General features: G+C 52.1%; 1 protein-coding gene, 1 long non-coding RNA gene and 1 other non-coding gene across 4 annotated transcripts in view; all 3 read right to left on the reverse strand.

The window, feature by feature from the left end:
- Positions 1 to 315: 315 nt before the first annotated feature.
- The window catches only part of ptprn2 (protein tyrosine phosphatase receptor type N2), a 69,256-nt gene continuing 42,009 nt past the window's right edge, over positions 316 to 27,562 (reverse strand). For both annotated transcript variants that reach the window (XM_029842474.1, XM_029842475.1), the window contains 11 exons: positions 16,682 to 16,897; positions 15,052 to 15,255; positions 11,307 to 11,454; positions 10,466 to 10,539; positions 8,042 to 8,119; positions 6,530 to 6,649; positions 6,280 to 6,446; positions 5,055 to 5,108; positions 4,258 to 4,322; positions 2,956 to 3,029; positions 316 to 1,243 (listed from right to left, as the gene is read on the reverse strand). In XM_029842474.1, the coding sequence (XP_029698334.1) occupies positions 1,172 to 1,243; positions 2,956 to 3,029; positions 4,258 to 4,322; positions 5,055 to 5,108; positions 6,280 to 6,446; positions 6,530 to 6,649; positions 8,042 to 8,119; positions 10,466 to 10,539; positions 11,307 to 11,454; positions 15,052 to 15,255; positions 16,682 to 16,897 (1,272 nt within the window). In that variant the 3' untranslated portion in view covers positions 316 to 1,171. The remainder of the gene's footprint in view (positions 1,244 to 2,955; positions 3,030 to 4,257; positions 4,323 to 5,054; positions 5,109 to 6,279; positions 6,447 to 6,529; positions 6,650 to 8,041; positions 8,120 to 10,465; positions 10,540 to 11,306; positions 11,455 to 15,051; positions 15,256 to 16,681; positions 16,898 to 27,562) is intronic.
- mir153a (microRNA mir-153a) lies at positions 5,809 to 5,879 on the reverse strand. The gene has a single exon (NR_105341.1). It is a non-coding gene; the product is annotated as a microRNA mir-153a (primary transcript).
- On the reverse strand, positions 18,754 to 19,714 carry LOC115251183 (uncharacterized). The gene is made up of 2 exons (XR_003889726.1): positions 19,584 to 19,714; positions 18,754 to 19,058 (listed from the first exon to the last, which is right to left on the reverse strand). It is a non-coding gene; the product is annotated as an uncharacterized lncRNA (long non-coding RNA).

Below are 27,562 nucleotides of genomic sequence, written 5' to 3' on the forward strand. Positions count from 1 at the left end.
CGTTGGGACTGTTGCCATGGCAACGTGTTTTTTTCTCTCCTTCCCTCTCCTGATCAAAGCTCTGTTTTTCACTGCCTTTACAACATCTTATCAGGTGAAAAAAAAACCTTCACAACCACAATTGCTCTTTATTTCTGAACGACGAGTTAAAATTGTTATTAAAAAAGGAAGAAACGGCTGATTTGATCCCACATGATCCTCCGAACAACCAAACATTTCATCTGTGCAGAGAAATCCTCGGGGTGTGTGTTTCCACTACTGTGTGTGTGTGTGTGTGTGTGTGTGAGAGAGGCAGAAACAACATCAAAGAGAGTTCAAAGCACTCTAATCGAATCCGATTTATTAGCAACCTGAATGATACTTTCCCACACAAAATATATGTTATCATAGAGGTCTTACATCTGTCATATCAGGGTATAGAGTCATAAATTCATTCGTCTCTACAGGAAATAAAGTCATATTGCACAAGATGTCACAATATACCAGCGATGAAGAAACAATCTTAGATATAATTCTGCTAAAACGTATCAGATTGCTGCTAAGATCTATATAATATATGTATAGGAACTATCTGGTCTGTTTCTATGACAGTTAATATTCACAGAGATGATGAGGATGAGGATGAGGATGATGATGGAGTAAAACCATGTGACATGTGGCCAGAGGCTTTTTAGCCAGTCCGGGGATGCTAACGTGCTAGCGTCCCCCCCAGATGCTGTCCGATAGTTTGAGAATATGCATAAATCTGTACAAAAACGCACTTTTGCCTCCTTTTTTACGCGTTCGACGCATGAAATCGTTTGTGGGACGATGGGCAGCGACCGGCGGCCGCTTCGTTTGGTGTTTTAGACGGTTAACGAGAGAAAGAGTCACGATTCTTCACAGGTTTCAGCGACCGGAGGTCTAAGCTAGCGACAGGATCAAAGGAAACACGAGCGCGATGACGTCCTACGTGATTCTGCAACACACAAAAGCTCCAACTGCCACTAAAACGTCGGGAACAACGTCACAGTTACAGGAGACGGGTTCGAGGCCCCAGCAGCTCCGAGGTCAGATCCCGACCACGGATCCAGGTGAGACATCTGGCACGACATTCATACGTTTACGGGACATATTGAGGGGGGGGGGACGTCCGTCTGGAGTGGGCAGAGGGAGCCGGGGGGGGCCGTCTTCACTGGGGGAGCGCCTTCAGGATGGCGTTCACCTCCTCTGCCACGGCCGTCAGCGCGAACTCAAACTGCTCCTGGGGAGGGAAAAAAGGTGGGAAACAGCCGGGAAAGAGGGAAAAAAGGGATTTAGGAATATCATTTCAGAATGATTGGCACCCCCCCTCCTCCTCCTCCCCTCCTCCTCTCTTTCTCCTCCGCTTCTCCTCCCCCCTCCTCCTCTCTTCCTCTTCCTCCTCCCCCCCTCCTTCTCCCCCCTCCTCTCTCCTCCTCCCCTCCTCCTCCTTCTCCTCTCTCCTCCTCACCCCTCCTCCTCCTCTCTTTCTCCTCCTCCTCCTCCTCCTCCCCTCCTCCTCCTCACCCCTCCTCCTCCCCCTCCTCTCTCCTCCTCCTCTTTCTCCTCCTCCTCCTTCTCCTCCTCCTCCCCCTCCCCCTCCTCCTCCTCCCCCTCCTCTCCTCCTCCTCCTCCCCCTCCTCCTCACCCCTCCTCCTCCTCCCCCTCCTCTCCTCCTCCTCTCTTTCTCCTCCTCCTCCTCACCCCTCCTTCTCCTCCCTCCCTCCTCTCTCCTCCTCCTCTCTTTCTCCTCCTCCTCCTCACCCCTCCTCCTCCTTCTCCTCCTCACCCCCCCTCTCTCCTCCTCCCTCCTCCCCCTCCTCCTCCTCCCCCCCTCCCCTGACCCTATCTGGACCGGAGGTGAAGGTGATCCGGTCTGTAGCAGCCATGGATCCACGCAGGTGTGTGTTGGTCTTTAAATAAAGCCGTGGACTCCAAGCTCTTCCCTGTGTGAGTGTGTCTGACTCAGTTTTCCCCGGAGGAGCCTCAACGGGGGCTGATTGATGTTCGCCCCACAGACCTGCCGTTGCTTCTTTTTTATAAATATATTTATATAAATCCCTCCCCAGCCTGGGGGCCACGGGGTCGTCTCACACAGAGAAAAGGTACGTAGGAGTTTTGGAGGGAGAAGCCTTCAGATGTGTCAGCACAGTCTGGCCCGAGGACACGCTGGATCGATGCGGAGGGTCACCGGTGGCCACGCCATTCACTCTGGCGGCGGCTGCTTTGTGAGGCGATTAGGCTTCTATATTTACGCGTTCTGGTGCTGTGACGAGGTCGTCTATATCTGCTCTGCTGCTGAAATCTTTCACCAAGCTACAGCGGCCGGGCGCGCCGCTGCAGTTCCCATCTGGGCCACCAGGGGGATACGGCGAGATAAAGCGGTCCCGCTTGATTCCGAGATGCGAAATGAAGAGGGAGGAAACAAATGTTCCTCTGTGCATTCGTGCGATACGTTTTTAGATAATTGCTGGTCTGAGTTGTGAAATTTCGCACTTTATTACAGCGGGTGGTGCGAACACCCAGCATGAAGCTACAAATCAGAAAAAAGGACACATCTGCAGGGTTTTTCCTCCACCACTGCTTTTATTATTCCCTCCAACGCCATGATAGAACGCCGCGCAGGAACTCTGTCCCACCGACTCCAGATTGGTCGGTGAGGCACCGTTGGGAGCTGGAATTATGGTGTGAGGTGGCTGGGAATCATATCGTGTGCTATTTTCTCGCTATTGTCGTGAGAATCGGCTCCTCGGCTGCGACAGTTTCCCGTCCGGTTGTTCGGAATGTTGTACAAGGAGTTTTTGGTGGGGAGCATAAAAGGGATTTAAATTTTGGGTTCGGTTTTCTGCTGCTCGTTTCTTCTAATCCCGCTCGCAGGAAGTCGACAATTGTCTGCCCCACCCACACACACTCCCCCGCCCCAGCCTCTCCAACTCAAAGCCGGGGGGACCTTACCTTTGTCTGGACCATGCCGGCTCTCTGGTCTCTCAAGTGCTCCAGGGTAGCGGCAATATCAATCTCTTTAGCACCTGCAACAGAGCGAGAATTGGAGCCGGTTCAAAGCAGCAGAGTAATCCAGCTCACATCTGTCAATCTCTCTTTATGCCGGGCTCCCTTTGGAGCGGCGCTCCGATTGAAAATTATTACATTCATCCCTGGAAAGACTTGGACCGGAGCCAGGGTCCGATAAAACGTGCAGGGGGATGTTTGGAGACGGTTAGAATGTTCCGAAATTGATTTGGATGAACACAAGTGTGTGTGTGTATGCGTGTGCGTGTGTGTGTGTGTGTGTGCAGCAAAAGAAATCGTAATTAAAATGGTGGAAAGCCTCTGGAGCTGCGGCGCCGACGGTGACGGTGCAACAGTTGCCGGCCTTGAACGCTGATCACTGGCTCTTGAATCAAAACGCATTTTTCCTCAGAAGTCCGCGATGATAATCTGGAAATCTTATTCGGGATTCGCGGGTTTCGGATGGGAAGGGGGGGAAGGCAGCGGGGGAGGGAGGGATGTTGCGCTTTTACATGGAAAGATGTATTTCAGGGGATTTCATGCATCCGGACGGCTCACGATCAGAAGGGCCGGATCCGGGGGGGGGGGGGGGGGGGGGGTGGGGGGTGGACGGGACCATCGGGGGGACGTGACCATCGCTGCGGATGCACCGGGAGAGCGGGGGGTTAAGGGCAGAGGGCAAAGGTCAGAGGTCAGGCGGGACAATAAAGGGCTTTAAATGCGAGCTGAATGATGTCACCACAGCTGTTTATCCAGCATCGACTCATGTGATTCTGGTCCGGGCAGATTTTGCCTCCCCGGCTGTTCTTGTGATTATTTTATTATTTTTAAAAAGCTGAACATCCTTGCGGAGCTTTCACACCAAACGAGCCCACAAACAGCTGCCCACCCGTCCGGGAACAAATCAACGATAGAAAATCCATCTATTGTTCCCATTAAATATGAATTGGCTCTGGCAACAATTCAAAACTCTGCTTCCCATAAATACTAATATAAAAGTTTCATCTCCATTCATGTGCTGTCTAAATTCAGAGCGTCAACACGGGGGCTTAAAGAGATAATTGCTGATTTTTTTTTTTACATTTTCCCTCTCTCTGCCTTCTCTTTGTTCAGCTCCTTCTTGTCTTGGGCCTTAGAAAAGTCACCCTCCAGTGTGACCCTCTGTCAGGAGACGGGAGGCCTCAGCGTTGCCGGGGCGACGCCTGAACGCGGGCAGAAAGGAGTGAAAGAGAAGCCATTGATCCTTACCTTTCGCCAACCTATTGAGGACCATGTCAATCAGAACGTAAGTTCCACTCCTGCCGGCGCCGTCGCTGCGGAGAGACGGAGATCATTAATCCCAACTGCTCCTTAACGTCCGCGGGGAGACGTTCGAGGCCACGCGCCCATCGGACGGGATATTAGCGGAGGAAAACATGCAAAAAAATAATAATATTCAGGGCTCTGAGCGGCGCGCTGGTTCGCGGCGGCCGCGTAAAAGCCTCCGCCGGAGCGCATGTGTGGTCTCGAGATGTGCTCGGCTGTGGGCGAGAGGGGAGCGCTTTCTGAGGCGCACCGGGAACAAAGGCTTCCTGATGAATGCACCTCAGGAGTGGAGGAGAGGTTGAGAGGCCAGGGGCGGTTGGAGAGCCCCGCTCTTCCATTACTCCAGAGATAGCCCCGTGAAAAGCCTCCCTTTGTGCCCGCCGGCCATTCAGCCGCTCTGCATGTTAATTGCAAACAAGGCGTGCACGGCGTGCACGGCGCTCTAATAAAGGCGAGGCCAATAAAACAGGGGAGCAAGCCCGAGCGGCCCCGCTTCATTAATCCACCGCTGCCCCCCCATGCATGACTTAACAGGATGTAAGTATAAAAGTCTGATACCTGCGTGTTTAATATAAACCAATCAGGGTCGGTTAATAAACTCAATCAAATGGGAAATGGAGGTTTGGGCCGCGCGGCGCCATTTCCATAAAGGTGGGATAAACCGCCGCTCCGGAGGACCCCCCCCCGGGTAGATTCAATAGAGTTCTGAGAGGGATGAAAGTTCAGAGGGTTATACTCGCCTGCAGTGGACGATGATCGGGCAGGATCGACCCCGGTAGCACTTGTTTACCTTTCTGCAACGAGAGAGGAGAGGAAAGACGGTGAGCAGGGTGCCCACGAAGAGGAAGAGACTCCTGCCTCTTCATCGCTGTCGACGGACGTCGTGATTGACAGCCAGGGGACGCGTTGACCCCGGGCAGTTATGGGCCGAATGGCCTTTTCAGAGCCGGCTGTTACCATGGAAACTGCCTACAGCGAGCAGCGCTCCTGCTTCCTTCCCACCTTTTTGTGGCAAATACAATTGAGCGGCTATCTCCAACCTTCTTTGCTATTCTTCAAACTCGCAGACGCTAACAGCCCTCTGTTCAACAGAGGGGAGGAGATTTCTCCTTCCCAACATCAAAAATGGCTTTCACTGCTGTTTCATCAGCTTTGGTACCATTTCTGTTGCGTCTTTAAGAGCTACGTTTCCCACCAGCACCTCCTGATGAGAGCGTCACGTTCGAGGTTTGTGGTCGCCCAAACGCGCCTCTTACATCAAGTTTATGCGTCTGGTTTCCTCCAGATTAGCGATGAAATCCACAATATTTCCACGTAAACAGCAAAAGGAAGAAAGAAAGAAACAAAAAAAAGCCAGTCAAGAATCAGTATTTGTCCTCAGTTTAAAGTATCTTCCATGCAGGCTGGAGGGAGGAGCAGTGGGAGGAGGACAGGGTGAGACAGGAGTGAGACAGAGACAGTTTGTGCACAGGCCTGGCTGAGGAGACACAGTTTCCAATGATCACTTTTGTGACTATGCAACTGGGCTCATATTACTAGCTGCAACATCACAAAAATGACACTGGCAACCGCAAAAGTGCCGCCGGAACCGTGAAAACTGCATACGTGCGTCGCGTGGACGTGCGTCCTCTGACATCAGGGGCGACCGCGCCAACTGAACCCTAACACGTGCGGTGGGGGGCGGACGTCCACCCACAAACACGTCTACTCTGGCTCCGAGGGCGTTCCCTACCGCCGCCGCTCACTCCCTCCTTTAATTGCCGTCTTCGATTGACTCTATTTGTCCTTCCAAAGCCAAGCCAGGCAGTGTGGCATCGCATGTGCTGGAGGAAGGTGAGGGGGGACAGGCCCAGGTTGGAAGGAAACAGTAGCAAAAGAACCGGTCTCGAGGAGCTAAAGGAGGAGCTGTTAAAGGAGGACTGGAGGAGAGGGGGGGGGGTTCTGCTGAGGGGAACTGCACCGTACCTGCGGAAGTCCAGCAGGGTCCTGGCCGAGTTGGGGATCCCGCGGTCCATCCAGGACAGGAAGTGAAACTGGGTGACGGTGCGCGTCTCGTTGGTCTGCAGGTTCTTCAGGTAGAAGCTCCGAACCAGGAAGTCCTCGCACCAGATGTGCTCCGACACCAAGTTGACCTGAGGGGAAGAGGCGGGAGGGCCGGCTTTAGGCAGCGAAAACAGGAGACGCCTCGTTGCGGCTCAATCTCTCGCCGCCAGACCTCGTAGATGTGGTAGATGTCGGAGCCCTCGTCGGGCCAGTAGCGGTGGCACTGCTTCACCCCGTTCTCAGACAGCGGCGTTAGCATGACGACCACCACGCAGCCGCTTTCCCACACCATCTGCACACAGAGGGAAGCCGCACGTCAGCCTCCGTTTGCACATCCTGGTCCTGGAAGAAGAGCTGGATGATCCCAGCTTCAGTTCTTATCACAGTCTAATGCGTCTACAGGAGGAGCGTCAGGGCCCGCGGCAGCCATTAGCAAGGTAAGGAGGAAACACCGGTTTTATGATTGCTATAAACCCAAAATGGCCTTCGCTAGACGATAATCAGGAGCATCTGTGATCCAGCTCAGTGGACAAATTACACACCAAGAGCACTAAAATGGGATGAGGCAAGGTGTTAGGGAATAATACTCATCCAGTTTGGTGAGAATTGCCAAATATTCGCGGGTAGCGGAGAAAAATGTTCGTACATATTTCAGACGGATCGTAAAAAGGAGAAAGAAATGCACGGAGGAGCCGAGGGAAAGTCTCCCTAAAGTCTGTCAACTTTCATTTTTTGATTTTTTTTTCTTTCTGAAGGGAAGGAAAGCAGCGAGGGAGGGGAGGGAGGAGTGGAGGATGAAGGGATGGAGGCGCGAGGAAGGAGCGGAGGATTAGAGCGGAGCAGCCATTCAGAGCGCTGCCTGGGGCTGCTGTGGATTAGATAGGACGGAGCAGAGGAGATTTGCCTCCTGCACGGTCCATTTGCATGAGAGTGGCAGTGTTTCCCCTGTTTGTTTACTTTTAATGGGGGGAAAGTGTGCCCCCCCCCACCCACCCCACCCAGCCCTCCTGCCACAATCGGGCTTACCGCGCTGAATAACGAACGGCTACTTCTTATTCCCAATCACAGAACCGATGTTCGGGCTGCCAATCAAACCGTGTCTGATACTTTACGGCTAAAGAGAAGGTTTGATTGAAAACACGTCCGCGGCGAGATGATCGTTAGCCGTTACGTGAGGTCAGCTGGGCCGCCGGGGTTGTCGTATCGCACTTCTGCATCCCCGTCACGGCTAGCACAGTTACTTCCGCCATATGGAGGTGATGGGCCCGCTAATTACTGCGGCGCTGTCCTATTAGCGCGCGAGAATGCCATTTGGCAACTACGCGCCATTTAAGGGGGACATTTTTATTAGCGTAACCTATAGGCCGCCTGTCACGGAATGTTTACTTGACATTTATGGAGTGAGGAATGAATATTAGCAGGCTAATATTAAGCATTAGCATAATTAGCTTGTGGGATTTCTCCAGTAACGACAGGAACATTAGCTTCTGGGGGACGTAACAGTGGAGACACTGGAATAATAGTTGGACGGGATTTTCCGTATCTTTTCTAGGATTTACAGACTCGTGGAAGGTTAAGCATGTAAATCTGTTGGGATGTAAATTGCAGCATTTGAGGTTTTAGGGAGAGCCCACCAAAAATTGCTGTGTGACTTTTAATAGGGGGGAAGGGGGAGGAGCTTTACCTGCCAGAAGTCCGCCACGGTGGTGGGAAGTGGGCCCTGCGAGGAGATGTAGGTGGGGTTCCGGGGGTCGTGGTCCATCTGGAGGAGAGGAGAGGTGAGAAGGGAGAGTAGAGGAGCGCCTGGATTTCGACTTTATGCGGCTAAAGTTTGACGGAAATCCTTAGTTTCAAACGTTTTAACATTTCTGACGCTTGATGTCTTATTGCGCTTCTGCTTCATGATGAAATCCACAACATTTTGAGTCCCGCTGCGTACAAAACAGGGAACGTTTCAGCGGGAAGAAGCTGTGCTTTGATGTGTATTCAGTGTGCTTTGATGTATATTCTGTGTGCTTTGATGTATATTCTGTGTGCTTTGATGTATATTCAGTGTGCTGCAGCTTCTTACACGGGGGCTCGGAAATTAAGAAACTGCTTTTTATTTTAAATTACAGTCCAATGGAGGTTGAGAACATCTTGCCCACGACACAAATGAGCAAGATTTCTTTATTTGACTCGTGTCAAAGTCTTCAGAAAAAGACTTTCAAGGCAAAATCAGCAGCTTCCCTTTTCGTTTCGCCTGTTTGTGAGAGAAGATGCAACATGTGAGTGTTTTCTCTTTCAACCCGTCGGCAGCGCGACCAAATGTGACCCGGTAATTTATGGTTCTTAGTTCTGTGATAAAAGTTACTTTGACCACAAGAGAAAATCCATGCAGACAACTCCGCTTTGAAAGTTAAATAAGCGGTTTTATGGGAGTAATTTCGCCCCAACACACCTAGCAAACGTCCATTACCCCGGACTCAACCGCACCGGTGGGTTCTGGTTAAATTTTCTCTTGTAAGTTTGTTAAACTAAAAGGGCTGGCTGCTGCCGCCGACACTCCGTCTTGCCAATCTCAAGGACACAGACATGCTCTGGCGGCGTGTTGACAGCCTTGCATGAATACTAAGGCACACACATGAAAGAGAAGTCCTGCGTTTTAGCTGTCCTCCCGCCGCCATTGTGGGAGGATGATAGACCGCCACAAAAAAAAAAAAAAGAAGTGGTGTTTGGTTTGAAGTGAAAAGGGTTGCATTAAAATGGCGAGCGCGGGAAGTGCGTCTGGACCTCCAACACCTCGCCGCAGTGGCTTGATTTGGTGTTTGAACAGAGAGAAAGCTAAAGCGTTAGCTTGTCTGTGACGGTTTGTCATCAAAGACGTGTTGAACAGGTGGCAAACAGAAGAAGAGATGAAAGTTTGAGGAACAAACCAGACTCAAACGTGTTGTTTTCAGTGAGCGGCAGGCCGCTATCAGTTAGCGGCTGACATTAAATGTTACCAAAATGTGATATTCAGCCTCCAATGACCACAGTAGCGGCTGCCTAGCGAGGATTCAGCAAACTGGAAGTGGTGGCTTTCGATATATCCATATTTTAGAGGGTTAAACCTGAACATTTCTGTTGGACAGAACGTATTTTTTGAAGAACATCTAGCTACACAGGGGCTAACACACCCCAGCAACATTCCTTCCCCCCCTCATCAGCTCATCACGCCTGTGAGCGCTCGCATCATCCGTGGTCAAACATCAAGCCATTAGCTCCCAGTGTGACCGTCCCCTGGCCGGTCTGACCCTGGCGGCCCATAAAGGAGCCCTGATGATCTGCTCGTGGGCCCGGCCCTGAAGCTAATTAGGGGGGAAAAGCCACACTGACAGACGTAATTATTCCAGTTTGGCTGGCCCCAGCCAGGGGGCCCTTTTGTGGCGTAATTACGGTCTATTCATTCACACACGGCTGTGGGCGCCATTACTTCAGCAACCTCTGACATCCCTTTGTGTTTCCGCAACTTCACCATAGCAACTCTGGGTCCTTTTAGATATCAATGTTCTGCTGCTTAATAGTGATGCTGAGCATTCTAATGTCTTTCTATAAGACAATGATTTAAGAGAAAATTCAAGGGCAAAGCAGGGAATGTAAGCATCTCTTCAAACGCCACTCTGTGTGCCCCCTAATGTGATTCCTCCGATTTTTTGGCACTGTATTTGAAATGCATAGCTCCCTCCTCCCTGTGATGGAGCCCCTTTTCTCCAGCGTCCTCTGGGGAAATCAATCACCGGCACTGTTTGAGGACAAAACTAACATAAAAAAAAAGAGAAACCATCAGCCCTCTGCATCCTCTAAATCATCCTGGATGTGGGGATAAGACATTTGTTTAAGAAAAAATAACACATAATTCACGCCGGGATGATGGGGGGGGGGGCGGCCATTTTGAAAGCGGCGGAAGGAGCCTTGTGATTCATCAGGAGCAGCAGAGTTAAAAAGAGAGAGAAAGAAAGATGGCTGCACTCGAATCAATGAGAAGTTGCGTGAAACTGTGTGATAAAAGTACTCCCGGTACAAAAAAGGAGTCTCAGAGGCAACAGATTCCAGCAAAGCGGCGCTAAAGCACACAAACAATACTCACGATCGGACTGGCGTTGATGTAGTCGGAGTTGCCGTGGTTGTTCTCCGCCTTCAAGGTGATCCTGGAATGATCGTCTGTAACGGATATGAATAATTCATCAGCCTGCTTATTTCCTCCCGTCTCCGTCTCCGTTCCTCAGAAAAACAGCAGAATTCTGAGCAGCAGCAAAACCAGCAACAGAGTCCGAGTGAAAATTGGTTTTCTTCATTTGATTTGGGGATTTTGATCTGTAGATGATCATAATCCTAATTTTGTAAGATCCATCCATCCTAAATAAAAACAATAATAATAAAAAAGAGCAATTTATTCCTATTTTTTTTGCAGGAAAAGCTTGTCAGCAGCTGTGGCGGGTTGGATGCTAGTTCTTATAAGCTTCCAAACCAAAAATAAAGATCCTTAAAATCCCAATATCCATTTTATCCGCTCGTCCCATAATCATAATTGAAGTTTTCAACAGCTTTTAGCTAAAAAAAAGATGAAATTTCTTGACATTATGGAAAAAGGAGAATAAACAAATGGCAAAATCGTGCAGTTTTGGGACTTTTTTATATATTTTTTTTAAAAATGGAACAAATTTGATTATACTAATACTATAAAGAAGGTTGGGCAGCTATTATACACAGTACTGGCAGGCTAACGCTAATATTCTACTTCACACAATATCTAATCTCCATCCTTTTGCTTGAGGCTCCAGCAGTGCTGCTAGCCCCAATTTAGCGCTAATGCTAATACAGACCAAGATGGTGGTCAGGAAGCATCCATCCTTCCAGTAATGTCCCGAATCCTTAGAGTCTCTCACCAACAGTTCTGATAGGGTACAGCTAAGAACCAGCGCACTCACAGGCAACCACGGCTTCCGAGCGGTTCCTCTTGGAGTTCTGCTCGCCATGACCCACGCCGCAGGCGCTGGGCTCAGCCTGGTAGGAACACAGGGCCTCCCACTCCCGCTCCAGACGGTTCTTGTTCTTTAAGTGGTCCTCCATGTAGGACTGGAGGAAAACAGAAACTGTGAAAACTCTGCGTGTGTGTGTGCGTGTGTGTGTGTGTGTGTGTGGGGGGGCTCATTATGACAGGCTGGGCTCAGCCTGCTTGTTACTGGGCACTTTCTCAACTGTCAGCTAATCAATAAGTTGAAAAAAAAATTAGCTAAAGATGGATGGCGGCGTCTCAACATTAACGCCAAGATCAGGTGACATGAAGCCTCTCCTCCTGGAGGAGGAGGACGCTGGCGACGACGTGTGTGTGTGTGTGTATGTGTTTGGGTGTGTGAAAATAAACACAATTAGGCCTCCTGAAAGGTTTGCCTGCATTGGAAATACTTCAGGGGTGTTTCCATCGTGTCCCTCACAGCCGCTGATAAGATTGTCTGCTTTAAGCCGTCACTTGGAGGAGAAGAAATTGAATTCGCTCGAGACAAAGATGGAAAAAAACAAACAGGGGGTGGGGAGGAGGCCCGTGTAAGTGTGTGTGTGTGTGTTTCTCCAACCCAGGGCAGGTCTGACGGAGCTCAGAGGTTCTCGTGTTTAGCTTTGCGCCACGCTTCGCTCCTGTACCCCCCCCCCCCCCAAAACAGGGTTAAATGGTTTAGTCCGCTATTGTGCTCAGCAGAAGATTACAGTCTCATAAACTGATGTCAGGGATCAGCTGGCTAATACAATGAAAGTGATACCCAGATGTGCGGGGGGGCTTTATCCCACTTTAAAAGCGGCGCGGGCAGGGAACAAGGCCGGCGCTCCATTGTTCGTCTGACTTATTCACTCCCGTCTGTCAGGAGGGAAATCCGAGCCTTTGCGGAATATAACAATCCCCAATACAGATGAAAATCACAAATAAGCTTGTCCAACGCATAATAGGTAATTACCCTTGGACGGCCCGCGGATCGCCACGTCCCCCGCATGTGCACGGAGGACATTAAGGGACTTATAAGGACATTAGCAGTCTAACAGACAACGGAGCCGCGGTACCATCGACGCAACCATCGCTCACGCAGATGGGCGGGGCCATAATCTGAACCCCCCCAATCTGAGCGCGCGAGAACCCTCGGTGATGGCAGGATGCACCACACACACACACACACAAACACACACACACACACACACACACACACACACACACATGCACGGCTGCCTTCCCAGGAAAATGACAGCATGCCATTATGGCCACTTGACAGAGCCCGTCACCGCCGCGCTCTCGTCTCCCTTTGCCGGCGCCCTGACAGAATCCCGCCCCCCCTGCCGATATTACATCTCCGCGCGCTCGATGAATCCGCTCTCAAGTGCGTCCCGTTCTGTTCAAACGACGCTCCGAATCGATTGCATTCGAAAAAATTCCTATTTTCGCAGCTTAACGCAGCCGGCGGGGGCCCTCATCCGGCCCTCCTCCCGCTCCTGAGGGGAGGCGGCGGACCGTGGCGTATTCCAGAGGCGCGGTAACGAAGGTTTAGTGAATGGGGGGGGGGGGGGGGGGGGGGGGGGGGGGGCGCGCGGGGGCGGATTATGTCTGCCAATCACAGGGGTAGGGAAGGGAGGCCTGGGTGTCAGGGAAACAATGTTTAATCCTTCCTAAGCAGTTTTCTCGGCAGCGCGGGGCGCCGGCTAACATCAGGATGGAGGCGCGGTTTGAGGGAACCAGACACAACAGGTAACCGCCGACCAGCTCACTTCCTGCGTCCTCGGAGTGAAAACAGGAAGTCTGCTGATACAGAGCAAGAAATTCTGAGTCTTTTAAACCCTCCACCTGCTACTGAAGGTAACAGGATGGCGAGCGTGGCGGCGAGCGTCCGGTTAGCAGCAGGCAGAGCTGCAGAGCTGTCCGTGGTGCTGGACCAGCTCGGCTCCGCTGCGCGCAGAAACGCAGCTACGCAAGCAGCGCGTGCTACCAGGCTACACATGCTACCAGGCTACACATGCTACCAGGCTACACATGCTAATCCTGCAGCGGGGGTGGGCTGGGCAGACTGACCCGTCCTGGTCCGGAGTCCAGGGGTCAGCACCTGCACCGGCTCCTGCACCTGAGCCAATAGAACCGAAGCATCGGAGCCGGATCGCTTCGACGGAACGTTGCGACACGCTGGTGCGAATGCAGAGGGAGAGAGAGAGGGAGAGAGAGAGAGAGAGGGGGGGGGGGTGGGGGGGGTGTCCACAGAGCAGACGTGCACGACGGCGCCGCATTAATGACACAGCACAAAACTCCCCCAAACGTCTGGTTTAAGCTGCAGGTCGTTACGCAAGCAGGTTGAAGAAGGTCACACTTCGTTTATTCTGTCACCGGCGCACGAATGAACCCCCCCCCCCCCCACACCACCATCACCAACCCCCCCCCTTCCTCGCCGCCGCACATGCGCTGCACGACCCCGACGCCACATGACGAGGGTCCCGAAGAGCAGATGAGATGAAAATACAGGTCCGAGATGGGCGATAACGAGGCAATCTCACACATGGTTTGATGTGGGACGGCTGTGGAATCTGAAAGGACCCCCCCCCCCCCCCCCAAGGAGCTCTCCCTGTCAATCACTGGCTGAGACAAAAGCAAAGCCCCCCGTGTGTTTTACCTTCCCGCTGCAGCCCCTGCATGGCTGCGGCGAGCAACCGCAGCTGATAACAACAGCTCCTAGAAAATGATTCACGCCGCCTCTTTTGTTGTTGCGGGGCTGAACGCTTCGCCATTGTCGGCGTTTTCAAAAGGGGCGCCGCAAACAAGCCTTGACTCGTGCAACAAAACCCATCTATTACCACCAATTCCAGGCATTACTCCGATTCCCTCTCATTCATTACAGCCTCCGTGTATAAAAGCGAGGCATGCAGAGTGATGAATGCTCTGTCCATTAATGGAAACACTGCCAGGCATCTATCCGTCTCCTTTATCAAGCCTGTCTCCGCCGAATAGAGCAGGAAAAGTTCTGCAAGACCTTCGGAACGGCCATTTGGTTGGGAGCCATTTCAGGCAGAAAGAAATAAATAAGGTTCCCAAAGACTCGGGCAGGTAAGGATGTTTCAGGGTGGACAGATCCAGAGGGAGGAACGAGACCAAGGAGCAGAGCTGGTTCAGTCAAAACCACATTTTCCACCACAAACTCTGAACCACACACTTTGTTACAATTTACTTCCATATAAAACAACGTCCCCTTTTAATTAGCCTCCACTTAGCTTGACTCTCTTTGGTTAATTTTATTAAAATGATCTCGACGGCTACAGGTTTTGTTAGGCGATTCACCTTTGCTAAGCTAATTGAGGTAGGCATTTTAGCTCTATGACATTCAACTATTTTAAATGCTAATTTGCTAAATTTAGCAAAAGTTTTACTGGAACAAACTGTTTTAATTGACCAGCAGTTGCCTGTCTGGCAGCATTAATATTTTATGTGGAGCAGCTAATTATTTTAGCTTTAAGCCTTTATTTTCCAGTTATTTCTCAATTTTAACCAACTTTATCAAACAAACCAGCTTCTCTTCAATGCATTTATTTTTCCAGAAAAACGAGTAATCAGATAGAAAGAGACCTCAGGTAGCTAACCACATACTAACCCTGGAATAAAAAATGCCTGACAACAAACCAGGTCTCCGCCTCCCTCCATCAGCGGTCTCTTACCAGGATCATGTGACCAGTGGAGATGTCCATGTTGGACGGCACCGGCTCCTCGCACCAGGAGGAGGTGCTGCTGCGGGTGGAGGGGCTGGCGGCGGGGCCGTCGCTGAACTGGGACGAGACGCTGTTGAGCCGCGAGTGGCGCAGGGTCTCCGGACGCTCCACGCGCTCCGACGTCCGGCTCGCCATGCGCTGGCGGCACAGCTCCTGGGAATAACGGGAGATGACGGTGAGGCCCACGTGGCGACAAAGTCACGTCTGCTCATTCTGGCCGTTTTGGTGACGCACCTGTACCTCGGCTGACTTAATCTGGCCTTGTTGCTCTGTAGATTAATGGCTTATGCTGGAGGATTATCAAGCTTATACTATTAATGTCAAAAACGCACGGCTGCGGCACAAAGAAAGTGTTTAAATCCCGCGGAAGCGGGTCGACCGCGGCGTCTCCGCCGTCAGTGTTCCAGGCCAGCGCCGGCGAGCGGTGAAAAATGAAGATGTTTCAGGGCGATTTTAAAAAATGAATCACTGTTTCGATGGATTTCTGCTTCCTGCTGTGGCTGAAATGGTGCTGTGGCGAGTTTGTTTAGTCATTGCTATTACTAGTATTACCAGCAGTATTTGTCCTCCATCCCAGCCATCGGAACAAATTAATTACCATAAACAATTAATAACGGGGGGAGGGGGGGGGGACACATGCTATCTGATGATCCATCACGCTGATATTTCCCTCAGGCCCGGCATCCGATTTTCCCTCCGTCAGACTTTAATGATTACAGCCACCAAGTGCTGCTCTGGGCTTTGGCCTCGGGATCATTTCCGGCTCCACCTCATAAATCATCCCACTTCTCCAAATCTCCGCCAGGCGCCCGGATGGGGGGGAAACCGTCCCGGGAGTGGGCGGATGGATGCCGTTAGTACAGGACGGGGTCAAAGGGGAGACGCGGGCCGCTGCCTGGAGGATTTCAATTCCACCTGTCTGCCTCGCCTGCTTTAGGCCACGCCCACAAGGGGGCCTGACAGCCCACAGACCGCCGCCGGCGGCCATATTTAACCTCACGCCAAGACTGCTGCTCAAACAGATAAACCTCAGGAGCTAGAATCGCACACGCAGCCGTATATCGTGTGTGGTTGTGTTTCCCCGCTGCCGCTGACACTTCCTGGGCCGTGGAAACCTGATTAAATATTGAAAATGTTAACTCGACGTGCACATAAATGTGTTCTGAGTGCCACGCTGGGCGCAGCTGAGCCCCGGCGCCGGAAATCAATACGGCTGTGGCTGCCCACAGCCCTGAGGAACAGAGGGAATAGGTCACAGCGGCGGCCCGCCACACACACACACACACACACACACACACACACACACACACTCCTGAGCAGACTAAGTGCATGTTGTGAATAGCAGGAAGCTAAAAGGATAAGTAATGTGTAAATCAACAGTTTATTCTGACCTTGGTGGAATAAAAAAAACAGAATTCTTATAAACATTTTGACTCATTAAAGCTCCTTTCAATCATCAAACACACTTTTGGAATCGGAATTTCTGCCAGGAATTAAACGAGTGGATTTCCCTCCAATCAGGGCTCGGGCTGGCGTCGCAGCCTCCTGATTGGCTGAGACCGAGGCGGGTCGGTCTAACCTGATAGGTTGCGGTGGCATCGGTGCTGGTGTCAGTTCCCAGGCTGGCCAGCTTCTCCTTCATGCGTAGGTGGGAGCGCTGGCGCACGCAGAAGAAGGTGGTGGACGCGGCCAGCACCACCAGGATGAAGAGCATGCAGAGGACGGAGAGCAGCAGGAACTGGCCCGACTCCACCCGGGTCTCCTTCACCACGGGGATCTGGGTCAGGCTGCCCCCCTGGAGAGAGAGAGAGAGAGAGAGAGAGAGAGAGAGAGAGAGAGAGAGAGAGAGAGAGAGAGAGAGAGCACACCATTAGAGCAGAGCGCCATTTCCCTCCTCCTGATAGATGCTCCATCCCGATTCACAGCAGCCTCGTATCCAGGCTGCGCCGCCTCAGCTTTCACCCGAAGGCCCCCCCCCCCAAACGTGGACTCAACAGCACCACCAGCACTTCCTCTCCCATCTCCAGTCCACTTCCTGTCGCCCGTCTTCCTGTGACCCATCACAGGCGCTTTGACACAGAGCAGTGGCAGAATCTCTCCCTGTGTCTGAGGTTTAATTTTGCTCCAGAACTTTGGATAATTAAAATAATTGTAGATTATCCCATATATTTTGGACCCCCCCCCCACCACCACCACCAGGCCTCTCAGCAGCCCTCGTCCAGCTTTTCCTCTGCTCCTCGTCCCACTGTAGATGTTTACACCCCCCTTCAGTGCTGGCATGAGGTGGGCTGGCACGGCGCTGCTACAGGAGGCTGCGACACTCAAAGCTTGTGCTTAATGAGCTGCTCTGGCCCCCGCGTTGGGCTGGATTAGGCCCCGAGCCCGATCCACGCCGCTAATGGCTACCGGGGCCTGGCGAGACGCAGCCTGTCCAGACTGAGCCACCGGTTGAACGGTGAGGCCTTTTCAAATATGCACACCCACGCCGCATGCTAATGCCTGACCGCCGCGCTGCGGCCTGCGTGTTGATAACCGCTCCGGTCGTGGGGGTTTACCGCGGCGACAAATTCCCCTCGGGCCTCGCGGAGACCGGCAGATTTGAGAACAGCGATAATTAGGGGAAAAATTTCGTAAGGATAATTAATGTTATCTAAACCGTTGCCGCGGTGAACAATTACTCTGCTAATTGCGTAAAATACACACATCACATGCCGAGCTAGCTTTCATTAAAATGTACAATTTCCCCGACGCTAATTAGCTGGCATAAATCATTCCCGGCGTCCTCGGTGACTGACGTGAGCTCTCCACAGCCTTTAATTCCATCACGCCAACAGCTCTGCATCCGCTAAAGGCCAGTATCAATAACTCGGCGCCAACACATCAGCGGCCCCCTAATTGTCAGCGTACGACGCTGAAGGATGGATGAGTGACGAGAATCCAATCTACCGAGAGCATGGGGGGGGGGGGGGGGGACGGCGGACGCTCTGACATTTCGGCCCGAGGGCTCTAATGGACGGGCGGCGGGGAGGCGGCGTGTTGTTACCATCTACCAAACAAGACACTTCACCTCGCGCCGGTCGCAATACGGTTTGACCCCTTTGCTCGTAATTGCTGGTGCTTTATCGGTTCTTTTCGATCGCCGCCCTGCTGATTGCCTTCGCAACGCGTGGACGTCCAATCAAGTGTGAAGAGGCGGGAGCTCTGAAGAGGCTGGCGGCGTGAGAGGAGCGGCCTCGGCGCGGCCGCTCGCCGAGACGCGGGCGGCGGGAGCGGCGTTTGGAGATGTTGAACCGCGTCTGGACGCTGCGACAAGGACCTGTTACGGTTAGCGTGTCACCCATGAGCGAGCGTGACCTCTGACCCCAAAACAGCCCTCAGAGGCTGACGGACGGGGCCGTCCTGTAGTAACGCCACCCTGAAATGCATCGGCGGGGAGACCGGGGCGGCCCGGGCTGCAGCCGCAGGAATAAAGAGCGTTTGAAGGCGTTAATCCCGTTAAAAAGGAGGGAGCAGATGTGACGCGAGGCTGCGAATTCGGCCTCCGTGGGTCCATCCCGGCGTCCTCGTGCACGCAGGATTCACGGGATAAAGAGTTAAAACAATCGATTGTTTAACCATTGCATTTTTATCCTTTTTTTTTTTTTTTTTTTAATAAATGGGCTCTGGAACGTTTTGTTTTGTAGATTTCTCCCCTAAACGCGATTAATTGGGCCGGATGAGGGAAAATCGCAGCCTAACGTCGCGCGTCTCTCCGAGGGAGCAGATGGATTTCGGTGCTCTGGATTATTCGGAGGATAGAAGAAAGGTCAGACAGAGAGGAGCAGTTGGGTCAGGCAGCCATTCACTCCAGCTCTCATGCATCCAGCGCCCCTGAACCGTGACTGTCCCTCTGATTCAGGGGGGCAAAGTTCTCCGACAACCAGCTCGGGATTTCCAAAGGAATAAAAAATAAAAGCCTGTGATCAACAAAACAAACCAAAAAATAAATTAAAATAAAAATTCAAACCTGAGAAAGCTGCACATATATAAATATTCATTAAAATTAGGGTTATTTTGCAAACCGCAGTGCAAGTTGAAACAAGAAAAAAGAAAAACACATTTCAATTTGCAAAATAGGTCGATTTGGTGAAGTGCTGGAAACGCTAACGGCTAACAGTCGCGCTGTCTAAAATCAGAGATGAACCATTAAATAAAGGATCTAAAGGAGCAGGAATAAACCCAGCAGCGGGCCAAACTTTGTCCCCTGCAGACAGATGTGCACGCCCCTGAGCCCAGCTCACGCCGGAGTCTATTTTCTGGTACATTTTGCTGCCGGCCGATCGTTATTTTTAATCCAGCGAGCTTTAAAAATCGGATCTGCAGCATCCGGCCGTGGAGAAGAGCTCCGAGAAATATCCCTCTCCTCCACGCACGGTCGGCAGCTTCCCACCGAAAGCAGAAACAAAACGGCAGGACACACACGCACACGCTCACGCTGGTACCTGAATCCGCGCCGGGCTGCGGTGCGGTGCGGAGCGCGCCGCGACCGTGTCCTGTATTCCAGAGCGCACGGAGCAGCGACGCCCGCCGCAGCTCCGAGGACGCGCCTCTCCGCGCCTGCACTGGCCGCCCGCTCCGTCCGCTCCTCCAAAAGTTCCCCCGCGAGGGTCCCATGCCTTCCCCCCTCCCCAACGCCGGCAACAAAAGAGCGCGGCTCCGACGTGAAGATGAAGGGGAAAGGGGGGGAAAAGGGGAGAGCCGGCGAGAAGAAGAAAAGGGAGAAGAATGCGGGATATGCCCGCCTGATTTTCCGAGCCTCGGAAGAATGTGCAGAAGCCCCACTAGTGAGTCCTTTCAGCGTCTATGTGCCAATGAAAAGAGACGGGGAGGTGGCGGGGTTGAGGGTTTTTTGCCATCATTTAGTCAAGGCTGAGCCCCTCCTTATATTCAGCAGCTCAGGAGTCCCCCGTCCATTGCACATGTCATATCCACCGGTTGCTATAGCGATGCCTCCACATGTTGTCGACAGTGAATGTTCAAGGAGCGATGCCTGGCTAATAGGCTTGCGGACCGAGGGGCCGATCTGAATGGACGCGGGGCTAGACACTCATTTGTTGAGCTACCGGGGGTCTCAGTGTTCCGTGTGTGAATCGCTGTTTTCTCAGGCTCTCCGCTCCCTGCGCTCCCTCTCCCGGCTCCCCAGCTATGTGAGCAGAATGAGGGAGATGGGCCGGTCCATTCTCCAGAGTGGGCTCATCATTCAAGGCTGGAGTGAAGGCGGTCAGAAGAGGCCGCGCCTGCGGACGCGCGCTTGAGGAGCCGCCGCGTCCGAGCGCGCCGAGCGGGACAATCGCAAGTTGAACAAGTTTGATGGACAAAAGTCACCAAAAAAAGGGCCCTAATTAGCAATCTTTGTGGGGGGGGGGGGGGGGGTAGAGCAACAGCTGCACTTAGCAGGGAGAGAGAGAGAGAGGGGATTATGGAGAGCATGGGGAGAGAAGAGGAGAAAGGAAAAGAAAAGGGGCGGTGAGGAGAGAACAGGGGTCCTGTCAAATGCAGATGACGAGTATTGGGGAGGAGGAAGGGTGGGGGGGAGGGTGGAGTGGTGGGGGTGGGGGGGTCTCTTCAGTTTATTTTTTCCATTCAGAGAGCACCCGCTCCTTTTTTCCCTATTGTCCCTCTGTGTGACAGCTGGAGTTGGCAACGTGAAGGGGAGAACAAAAAACCCCCGAAACCCCACAGCCTGTCCAGTCTGCCCCCCCCCCAAATAAAATTATTATTATTTTAAAAAAGGAGGTAACTGACCCGCTGCTTCTCACTCCTGCAGCTACATTAAGTTACTGTTTTAAATATGGATCCCTGATCATCGGCCTGTTTCTCGTCACTCTTCCTGCACTCTCGCCATCCCATAATTTAGGACCGTTCCAATTCCCAAATTTCAGGCACCAAACTGGACGGAGCGGCTGCCGTCAGGGCTCGGCGCCGGCGCTCGCCGTTGCATGAAAGAAGGATGGATGCAAGAGAGACGTGACGTCGTGGTTCTAGAAGAAAGGGCAACCAAAGGAGCCGACGTTCCCGGAGGGAAAAATACAGATTCGGGGGGGGATTAAATCTGGAATAATTTGTGAACCTTTGTTCAAAATCAGAGATAAAGTTACTAAAAATGGATTTTTGTGCATCATGAGAAGAAATGAAATAAAAAAGCTAAATTAATTTGCAGGGCTAGCTTCCAGGCTTGACCTTGACCTGGTCCTTGAGCCTTGAATCTAGTCCTGGATGCTGGAATCTGGTCCTGGATCCGAACTCAAGGCCTTGAGCCTGGTCCTGGATCATCCAAGCAACATCCCTTTGGAACCTGACGGAGGGGATGACAGAGGACCTTGATAGCAGCTTCACCTGCTCTCTGAAGGAAACGGGCGCCGCTCGCCGTCCTCGGTGCTAATGGACACATTTTAAACATCTCAGGCGGCGCCGCGGCGAATTTTCACAGCTTGTGTCACAACCTCCAGCCAGGCGGGCACTAATGGTCATCACACCGGGGGGGGGGGCTGAGACGCCTGCTTTCATTCTCACGTTAAAAAAGACAAAAAAGGAAAGAAATTCGTCCAGTTGCGATATTGTTGTGTGGCGCCGCGGTGCGCCACTCTCGGGCTAACGTGTGCGCAAAGTGGTCACTGTGAGTAAAGTGGTCACTGTGAGTCTGCTAGCTTTTCAGTGCTCACGTTTATTAACACGTCACTTCTAGCGACTAAAAAAAAAGTTCAAAAAGAAAGAGACGCACAGCTAGCAAGACGCTAGCAATGATAATAACAACGCGAGGTGATTAGCGCAGGTATCCGGGACAGAGATAACCTAGCTAGCATGGGCTAGCCTCACGCCCCAATAATAGGTGTTTCTGCTCGGCTCTTCCAAAGAAAAGGGCGATAAATAATTCATCATGATATCCGAGCGGGACTGGAGCCGCGGCTCCGTTTGGGAAGGTGTCGGAGGATTAGCTCCAAACAATAACGCGGAGAAGAATTTATGCAAAACAAAACACATTTGGGTGGTTTTTTCTCTCTCCTCAGATCGGCTCTACCGGCTGTTATTGTTATTGCCGAAATTATATTACAAGATTTACGTGATAGGACAAGATCCAGACTAATCCGGGGCCCTGCGACGTTCCTTAAATGTTCCATTATCGCGGAATAATGGGACCAAATTCCGCCCGTTTGGGTCGGCGCTGCGGTGATGTCATTTCGGCGTGTTCTCTCTCGAGCTATTATCAATCCGGGAAGGTGATCGACACCCCCCCCCTGTTCCGATGCAGAAATTGGAAAGTGAAGAGAGGAACGTCACTCTCCCTTCCGGAGGGCGTTCGAAGACGCTAAACAGGCCCCATTTCAGGGTCGCACTTGAAGCGCGGGAAATCGCTGTGTCTCGCGCTCGTCACTCGCTCGGAGAGGAACCGTTGAAAGCCGGAGTGTGTCAGCCGCGTCATTCCGGTATTTTCCCCGGATGAGCTCGTTCAAACAGGCCCCGTTCCCGGCGCGGGCATCGCCCGTGCCAGGCGGTTCAAAGCAGCAAACATCAAGGTAAATGCTACGCCTGTCATCTCCGCTGCATTTAAAGCCGGGACTCAAACCCACGCGCGCGCTATAATGTGCACTTCAAAAAGAGACGGCGCTCCAGCGTCGTAGCCCGCGGTAGGAAATTACACCATAGCTGGAAGACGATAAAAAAAAAATGTTGTAACAACAAATTGGGCGACAACAAAGCGATACATATTTAGCAGTCGTTCTAATTGGTTCGCATTTGGAGTGTGGATTTACTCCGGCTTGAGGGCATCTGAAGGCCCAGATCGGAAATCTGCTGGGGAGCCACGGTGGGACGGGGACGGGCTAGCTTAGGCTAGCTTCCCTCTTCCACTGCAGGAACCTTCGTCATTTACCCCTAATTTTAGAAATCTTCGACACCTTTCCACCAAAATAACCCCAAACATCCTCACATTCAGGGGTCGGACTTTACAGGTGACCAGCATCTTTGAGGGGCGGGGTCTGATCCTGGAGTTTCTGGAAAACTTGAAGATGCAGTGGAAATGCGCAGATTACCAGGACTTTATTTACCCAGAAAAATCAATTCCTAGCAATAAAAGCTGGGTACAAGGCGGGCTAGCGCTAGCTAGCATAGGCCAGTCAGATTTCTCGGTAAGTGGCTAAAGCTATTATAACCTGTTGCTAAATGCTAAAGCATTACGTCATCGCAGAAGCTCTGAACAGATATAGAAAAATAGGTCCCAAATGTTAAAGATAAAAGCAAGTACAAACAAAATCACGGAGGTCTTGATTGTTTTAGAATCTGCACTTATTTTACACTACAACGTTCTTTTTTTTTATCTTCGGGAGAGATAAAACTGCAATTAATTCTGAAAGGCTGGAAAACAGCGAGACAATAAATCAAGTCACACATGAATGGCGGCGGGCGGGGAGTCGCGGGCCGCCGCCGAATAACGGAGGTAGTCAAAGGTAGCGCTCATAATTGAACGCCGCGCCGCCAGAGACTCGGCGGGCTGCGCCGCTCCGATACCGAGACTGACAGCGGAGGGACAAAGGACCGTCCCGAGGACCGAGCGGAATAACTTCCTGGTTTCCGTCAGATGGGGCCACTCCCCCAGCCTTTGTGCTGCCCCCGTCCTTGCACTGGAGCTTTACCTCCTTGTTATGGGCTGCCTCTACCCTTAATGGCAGCTGCAGGGTGGGGCCGAGGTTGTGTGTTGGGGGTATATTGATGCCGTCTGCCCGAGCACACGCACCCACGATCAGCCCCCAGCTTGTGTTAACTAGAGATATAGATGTGGCACCGCGGGGGGGCGCGCGTGACAGGCCAGAGGTCGCGTCCCTGTAAATGTGCTCGGGATCAGCCTCATAAATTCTCGCCGCTGTCTCATTGTCTGGACATTATCACAGGGACAACACCAGCCTAGCATGTGCCTGAAGGGAGAGACGTCCGCACGCGTGTAGCCCAGAGGGTGACCTGGGGGGGAAGGGGGGGGCGGGGACGGTGCAGACGCCAAAGCACCTCTCTAGACTGCCTTTTACTCTAAGAACCGAGGGGAGGGGGGCCTTGGCGTGGCAGGCAGCCAGGGACACCTGATCCGTCCCGCAGCGATCTCACTTGACAGACTCTGGCTGCGTCTGGTCCGAAGGCTGGCGCTCTGATTCCTCGCTTTAATTACCGCAAACCCGCAGCCCATGCTAATGAAGCCACACCAATCAGGCGGGAACGACCCCCCCCCCCCTTCGCAGCACGGGCGGCGCTGACACTCAGGCCGGCCAGCGCCTCGGCCTGCTGAGTCCCGCGCAGAAACTGTCTGCCCCGGAGCCCAAGAAAGAAACGCCCGCGTATCCCTAATGAGAGCGTTGCCACGGCGGCGGCGGCGGCGGCCTGTTTGCTGCCCGCTCCGCACCACAGACCTCTGACAACTGCACGATCCAAAGTGTGGCTAATCAGGAACTCTGAAGGCAAAATTAATTATGATTTGTGTCAGGACTTTGATGGCTCAGTAGCGTAATAACATGCTAGCGGCCCATTATTGTAAATGCATATAATCAATTGAGCCTATTTTCACCCACAAACATAATTACAGCGTTTGGCTTCCTGACGCTCGGATGATGTCTTTGTTTCCCGCTCCAAACTGGGAAACTCAATGAATAGTTTGGCGGCGGCTCTTCCAGAACCCGTACTGACGAGACCGGCTAGGCTTTTGCCATTTTTTTTAAAAAATCAAAGTGATTTTTTTGGGAGGTTTATCGATCTGCAGCTTCTGGCTGAGCGCAATGGATAAAAAAAATCCCATTTCCAAGCCTCCAAACACAATATCGGGGTCTTTGCAATAGTTGCATCACGCCGTGTTGGACAGGATGAAAACTAGCATATACAGCCAGGAAGCATGAAAGGGAGACGCTAATAAACATTAAAAAAACAAACCAGGCTAGCTAACAGGCTAATAAAACTCAGCTAGCCGCAGCTGAGGAATCGACCCGATTGAATCTTACGTCTTGTTGTGTTTTAGGCATCATAAAATATTATCTTCGAGCAGTAAAACCTGGACTGGAGGCCATAAATCCACTTAGAAGCGGAGCCTTTTCCACAGATGGAAGATGTTCAGACCCCCCCTTTAAATAAAGGTCACGGTAGGAACGACCATAACAGCTCATTAAGCCATTTAGCTGACCTTGCCGTGGCGGCAACAGGAAGACTGCGGCAGGATCCAGCGTAGCAGCCAATTAAAGTCAATAAAAGATGATATGACAGTTGATTACATCTAATTGAGGCAGAGCACGAGATTTAAACCGCGTACTGCACGCTAGCCGCGCGTTTATTAGTCAAACTTCCAGCGTGGTTCGAAGCCTTGATGCAGATGTGGACAGTTGTGTGTTTGTGATTTACCCTCAGTATCACAGCGAGGCGGAGGGATTCCTGTGACCTGCGCCCCGCCGTCTGAACAATGAGTTTCAACCAATTAGCTTAGCCCGCAGCAACGGCCATTCCTGCTGCTGTCCATGTTTAACTTGCCAGATGTGCTAGGCGAGCGGCCGCATGATAAATGGCAGAAGGTGAGCGCCACGTGCCCGGGACCGGGAGCACCCTGCCCCCGCACCGCGCTGCCAGTCCCTTGGCGTGCGGCTCGTCAGGCCAAATGGCAGCCGCGTCCCCCTTCGACGCTGACATTTAAAACCTCTGCCATAGCATCCAGCTGTGGGCACCCCGGCCCCCTCTACCCAAGTCAAAGCCTCCCCCGGGAACGTAGCCCTCGGCCCTCATGGCTGCTGCTCATAACCGGTCGGCAAATTCCCATGAACAGCTAGAGCAACGAAAACGAGGGGAAATGTCATAGATTAGGCTAAATTTAATGGTATTTATCAACCCTTGTAGCTAGCATGCTAGATTTAGCTCTGGCTAAGAAGAGTTTTTGTCTTTTGGCACGCGATTCGCTAATTTGAGAGGGTAATCGCACAACTATATGGGCCCAAGTCTTTGGTGTATGCTAAAAATTTCACTGGCAACGTGTAGCGTTAGCGCCAGTGGATTCCGATATCTGGGTTTCTTCTTTCTTTCCTTTTCTCCTGACACAAAATGGAGCTTCGACGACGCAGGATGTCAAACTCCTGAAGCGCCAGCGGCCTCGACTCTCCCAAAATGCAAAGCAGCAGCAGAACAGGACGATTTGAGCACGGATCGACACTCCTGAGAGGGAGAAAAGAGAAAAATGTGTGGCTGGCCCTCAGCTCACTGGCGCCACGGCGCTGAACTATTTTAGCTAATAGCTGCTTGTTATTGTCAAGGCAACAAATAAGTCATGGGTTCGCTGCCCTCATCAGTACAAGTAGCTTAAAGTTTTGGGTTTGGATTGGACCCAAAGACCTGAGCACCGAGGAGCTCCCGCGGGCTCCGACGGAGGCAGGTGAGAACGGCGTCCAACACGCTGACCGTTTCCTCGTAAAAAAACAAACATGAAAGAGACGAAAGGCGTCAGGAAGAGAGCAAACACTTTAAATTCTGACGCTCATTAAGGCGGCTCTCAGCCGGAGGAACGCTCGCGTCACGCCACCGAGGCAAATACCAAACGGCGTGGCATCAAAGGCGTTCCTGCAGCCCAAAGGTCAGGTGATGCTAAAAGGTTGCCGAGAGACGGAGCTGCCGGCCTCTTTCATCAGCGGGAGGCAGCCGGAGCGGCGGCGGCGGCGGTGGCGGTGGCGGCGGCGGCGTTACTCAGGGCTGCAGGCTCAGCGGGGCTGCTCCAAAATGACATTTCCCATCCAGATCTGCCGCCGTAATGGCATTTCAGACGCTTTAAAACCGCCGCGTCGGCCTTCTTTTTCCCGGCTGGAATTTTTTTTACAGGCGGCTGTTTGCGATTTTGTTTTTCTCCACCGCCGTTTGGGTTCCGGAGGAGAGCGGCGAAGTGGACGGCGCCGCGGGGTCAATGTCAGATTGATTAGCTGGTGCGGACCGCTACGCGCTACACGCTAGCAACACAGCTAAAACAAGATAGCTGGAAATTTGCATAACTTGAAAGGCTTTGATAAATTCCTGCCCTCACAGGGCGGATTTGTAAAAGCACCGCAGTTATTTAGCCGTTTCGCCGCGCCCGTCGGTCGCTCCTCTGCTGGGAGATGGTCATCCCGGGTTTCCTTTGAAGTCGACTCGGAGATGATCCGCGACGCTCGCTCTGACGGTTTTCCTTGTTGAGTGGTCGGAGCTACAACGTCGGGCTTTGTTAGATTAAAGGAAAACAAAAACAAGGGAAAACAGCGTTATTATTGGCGCGATCTAAAGAAGAGCGGGGAGATAAATATTCATGCGGGGGAAAAAGGGTTCCGGCAAAACAAAATGCAAATTTAAAGTGATTCTCTCCGAAATTTCAGAATAATCAAAGTATTAAAAGTGCCTCTCCCGCTGCAGGTCTAAATTATTGTCAGGCTGAAGTTTAACACACAGA

This window comes from Takifugu rubripes, chromosome 10 (assembly GCF_901000725.2).
Source record: "Takifugu rubripes chromosome 10, fTakRub1.2, whole genome shotgun sequence".
NCBI classification, from domain to species: domain Eukaryota; kingdom Metazoa; phylum Chordata; class Actinopteri; order Tetraodontiformes; family Tetraodontidae; genus Takifugu; species Takifugu rubripes.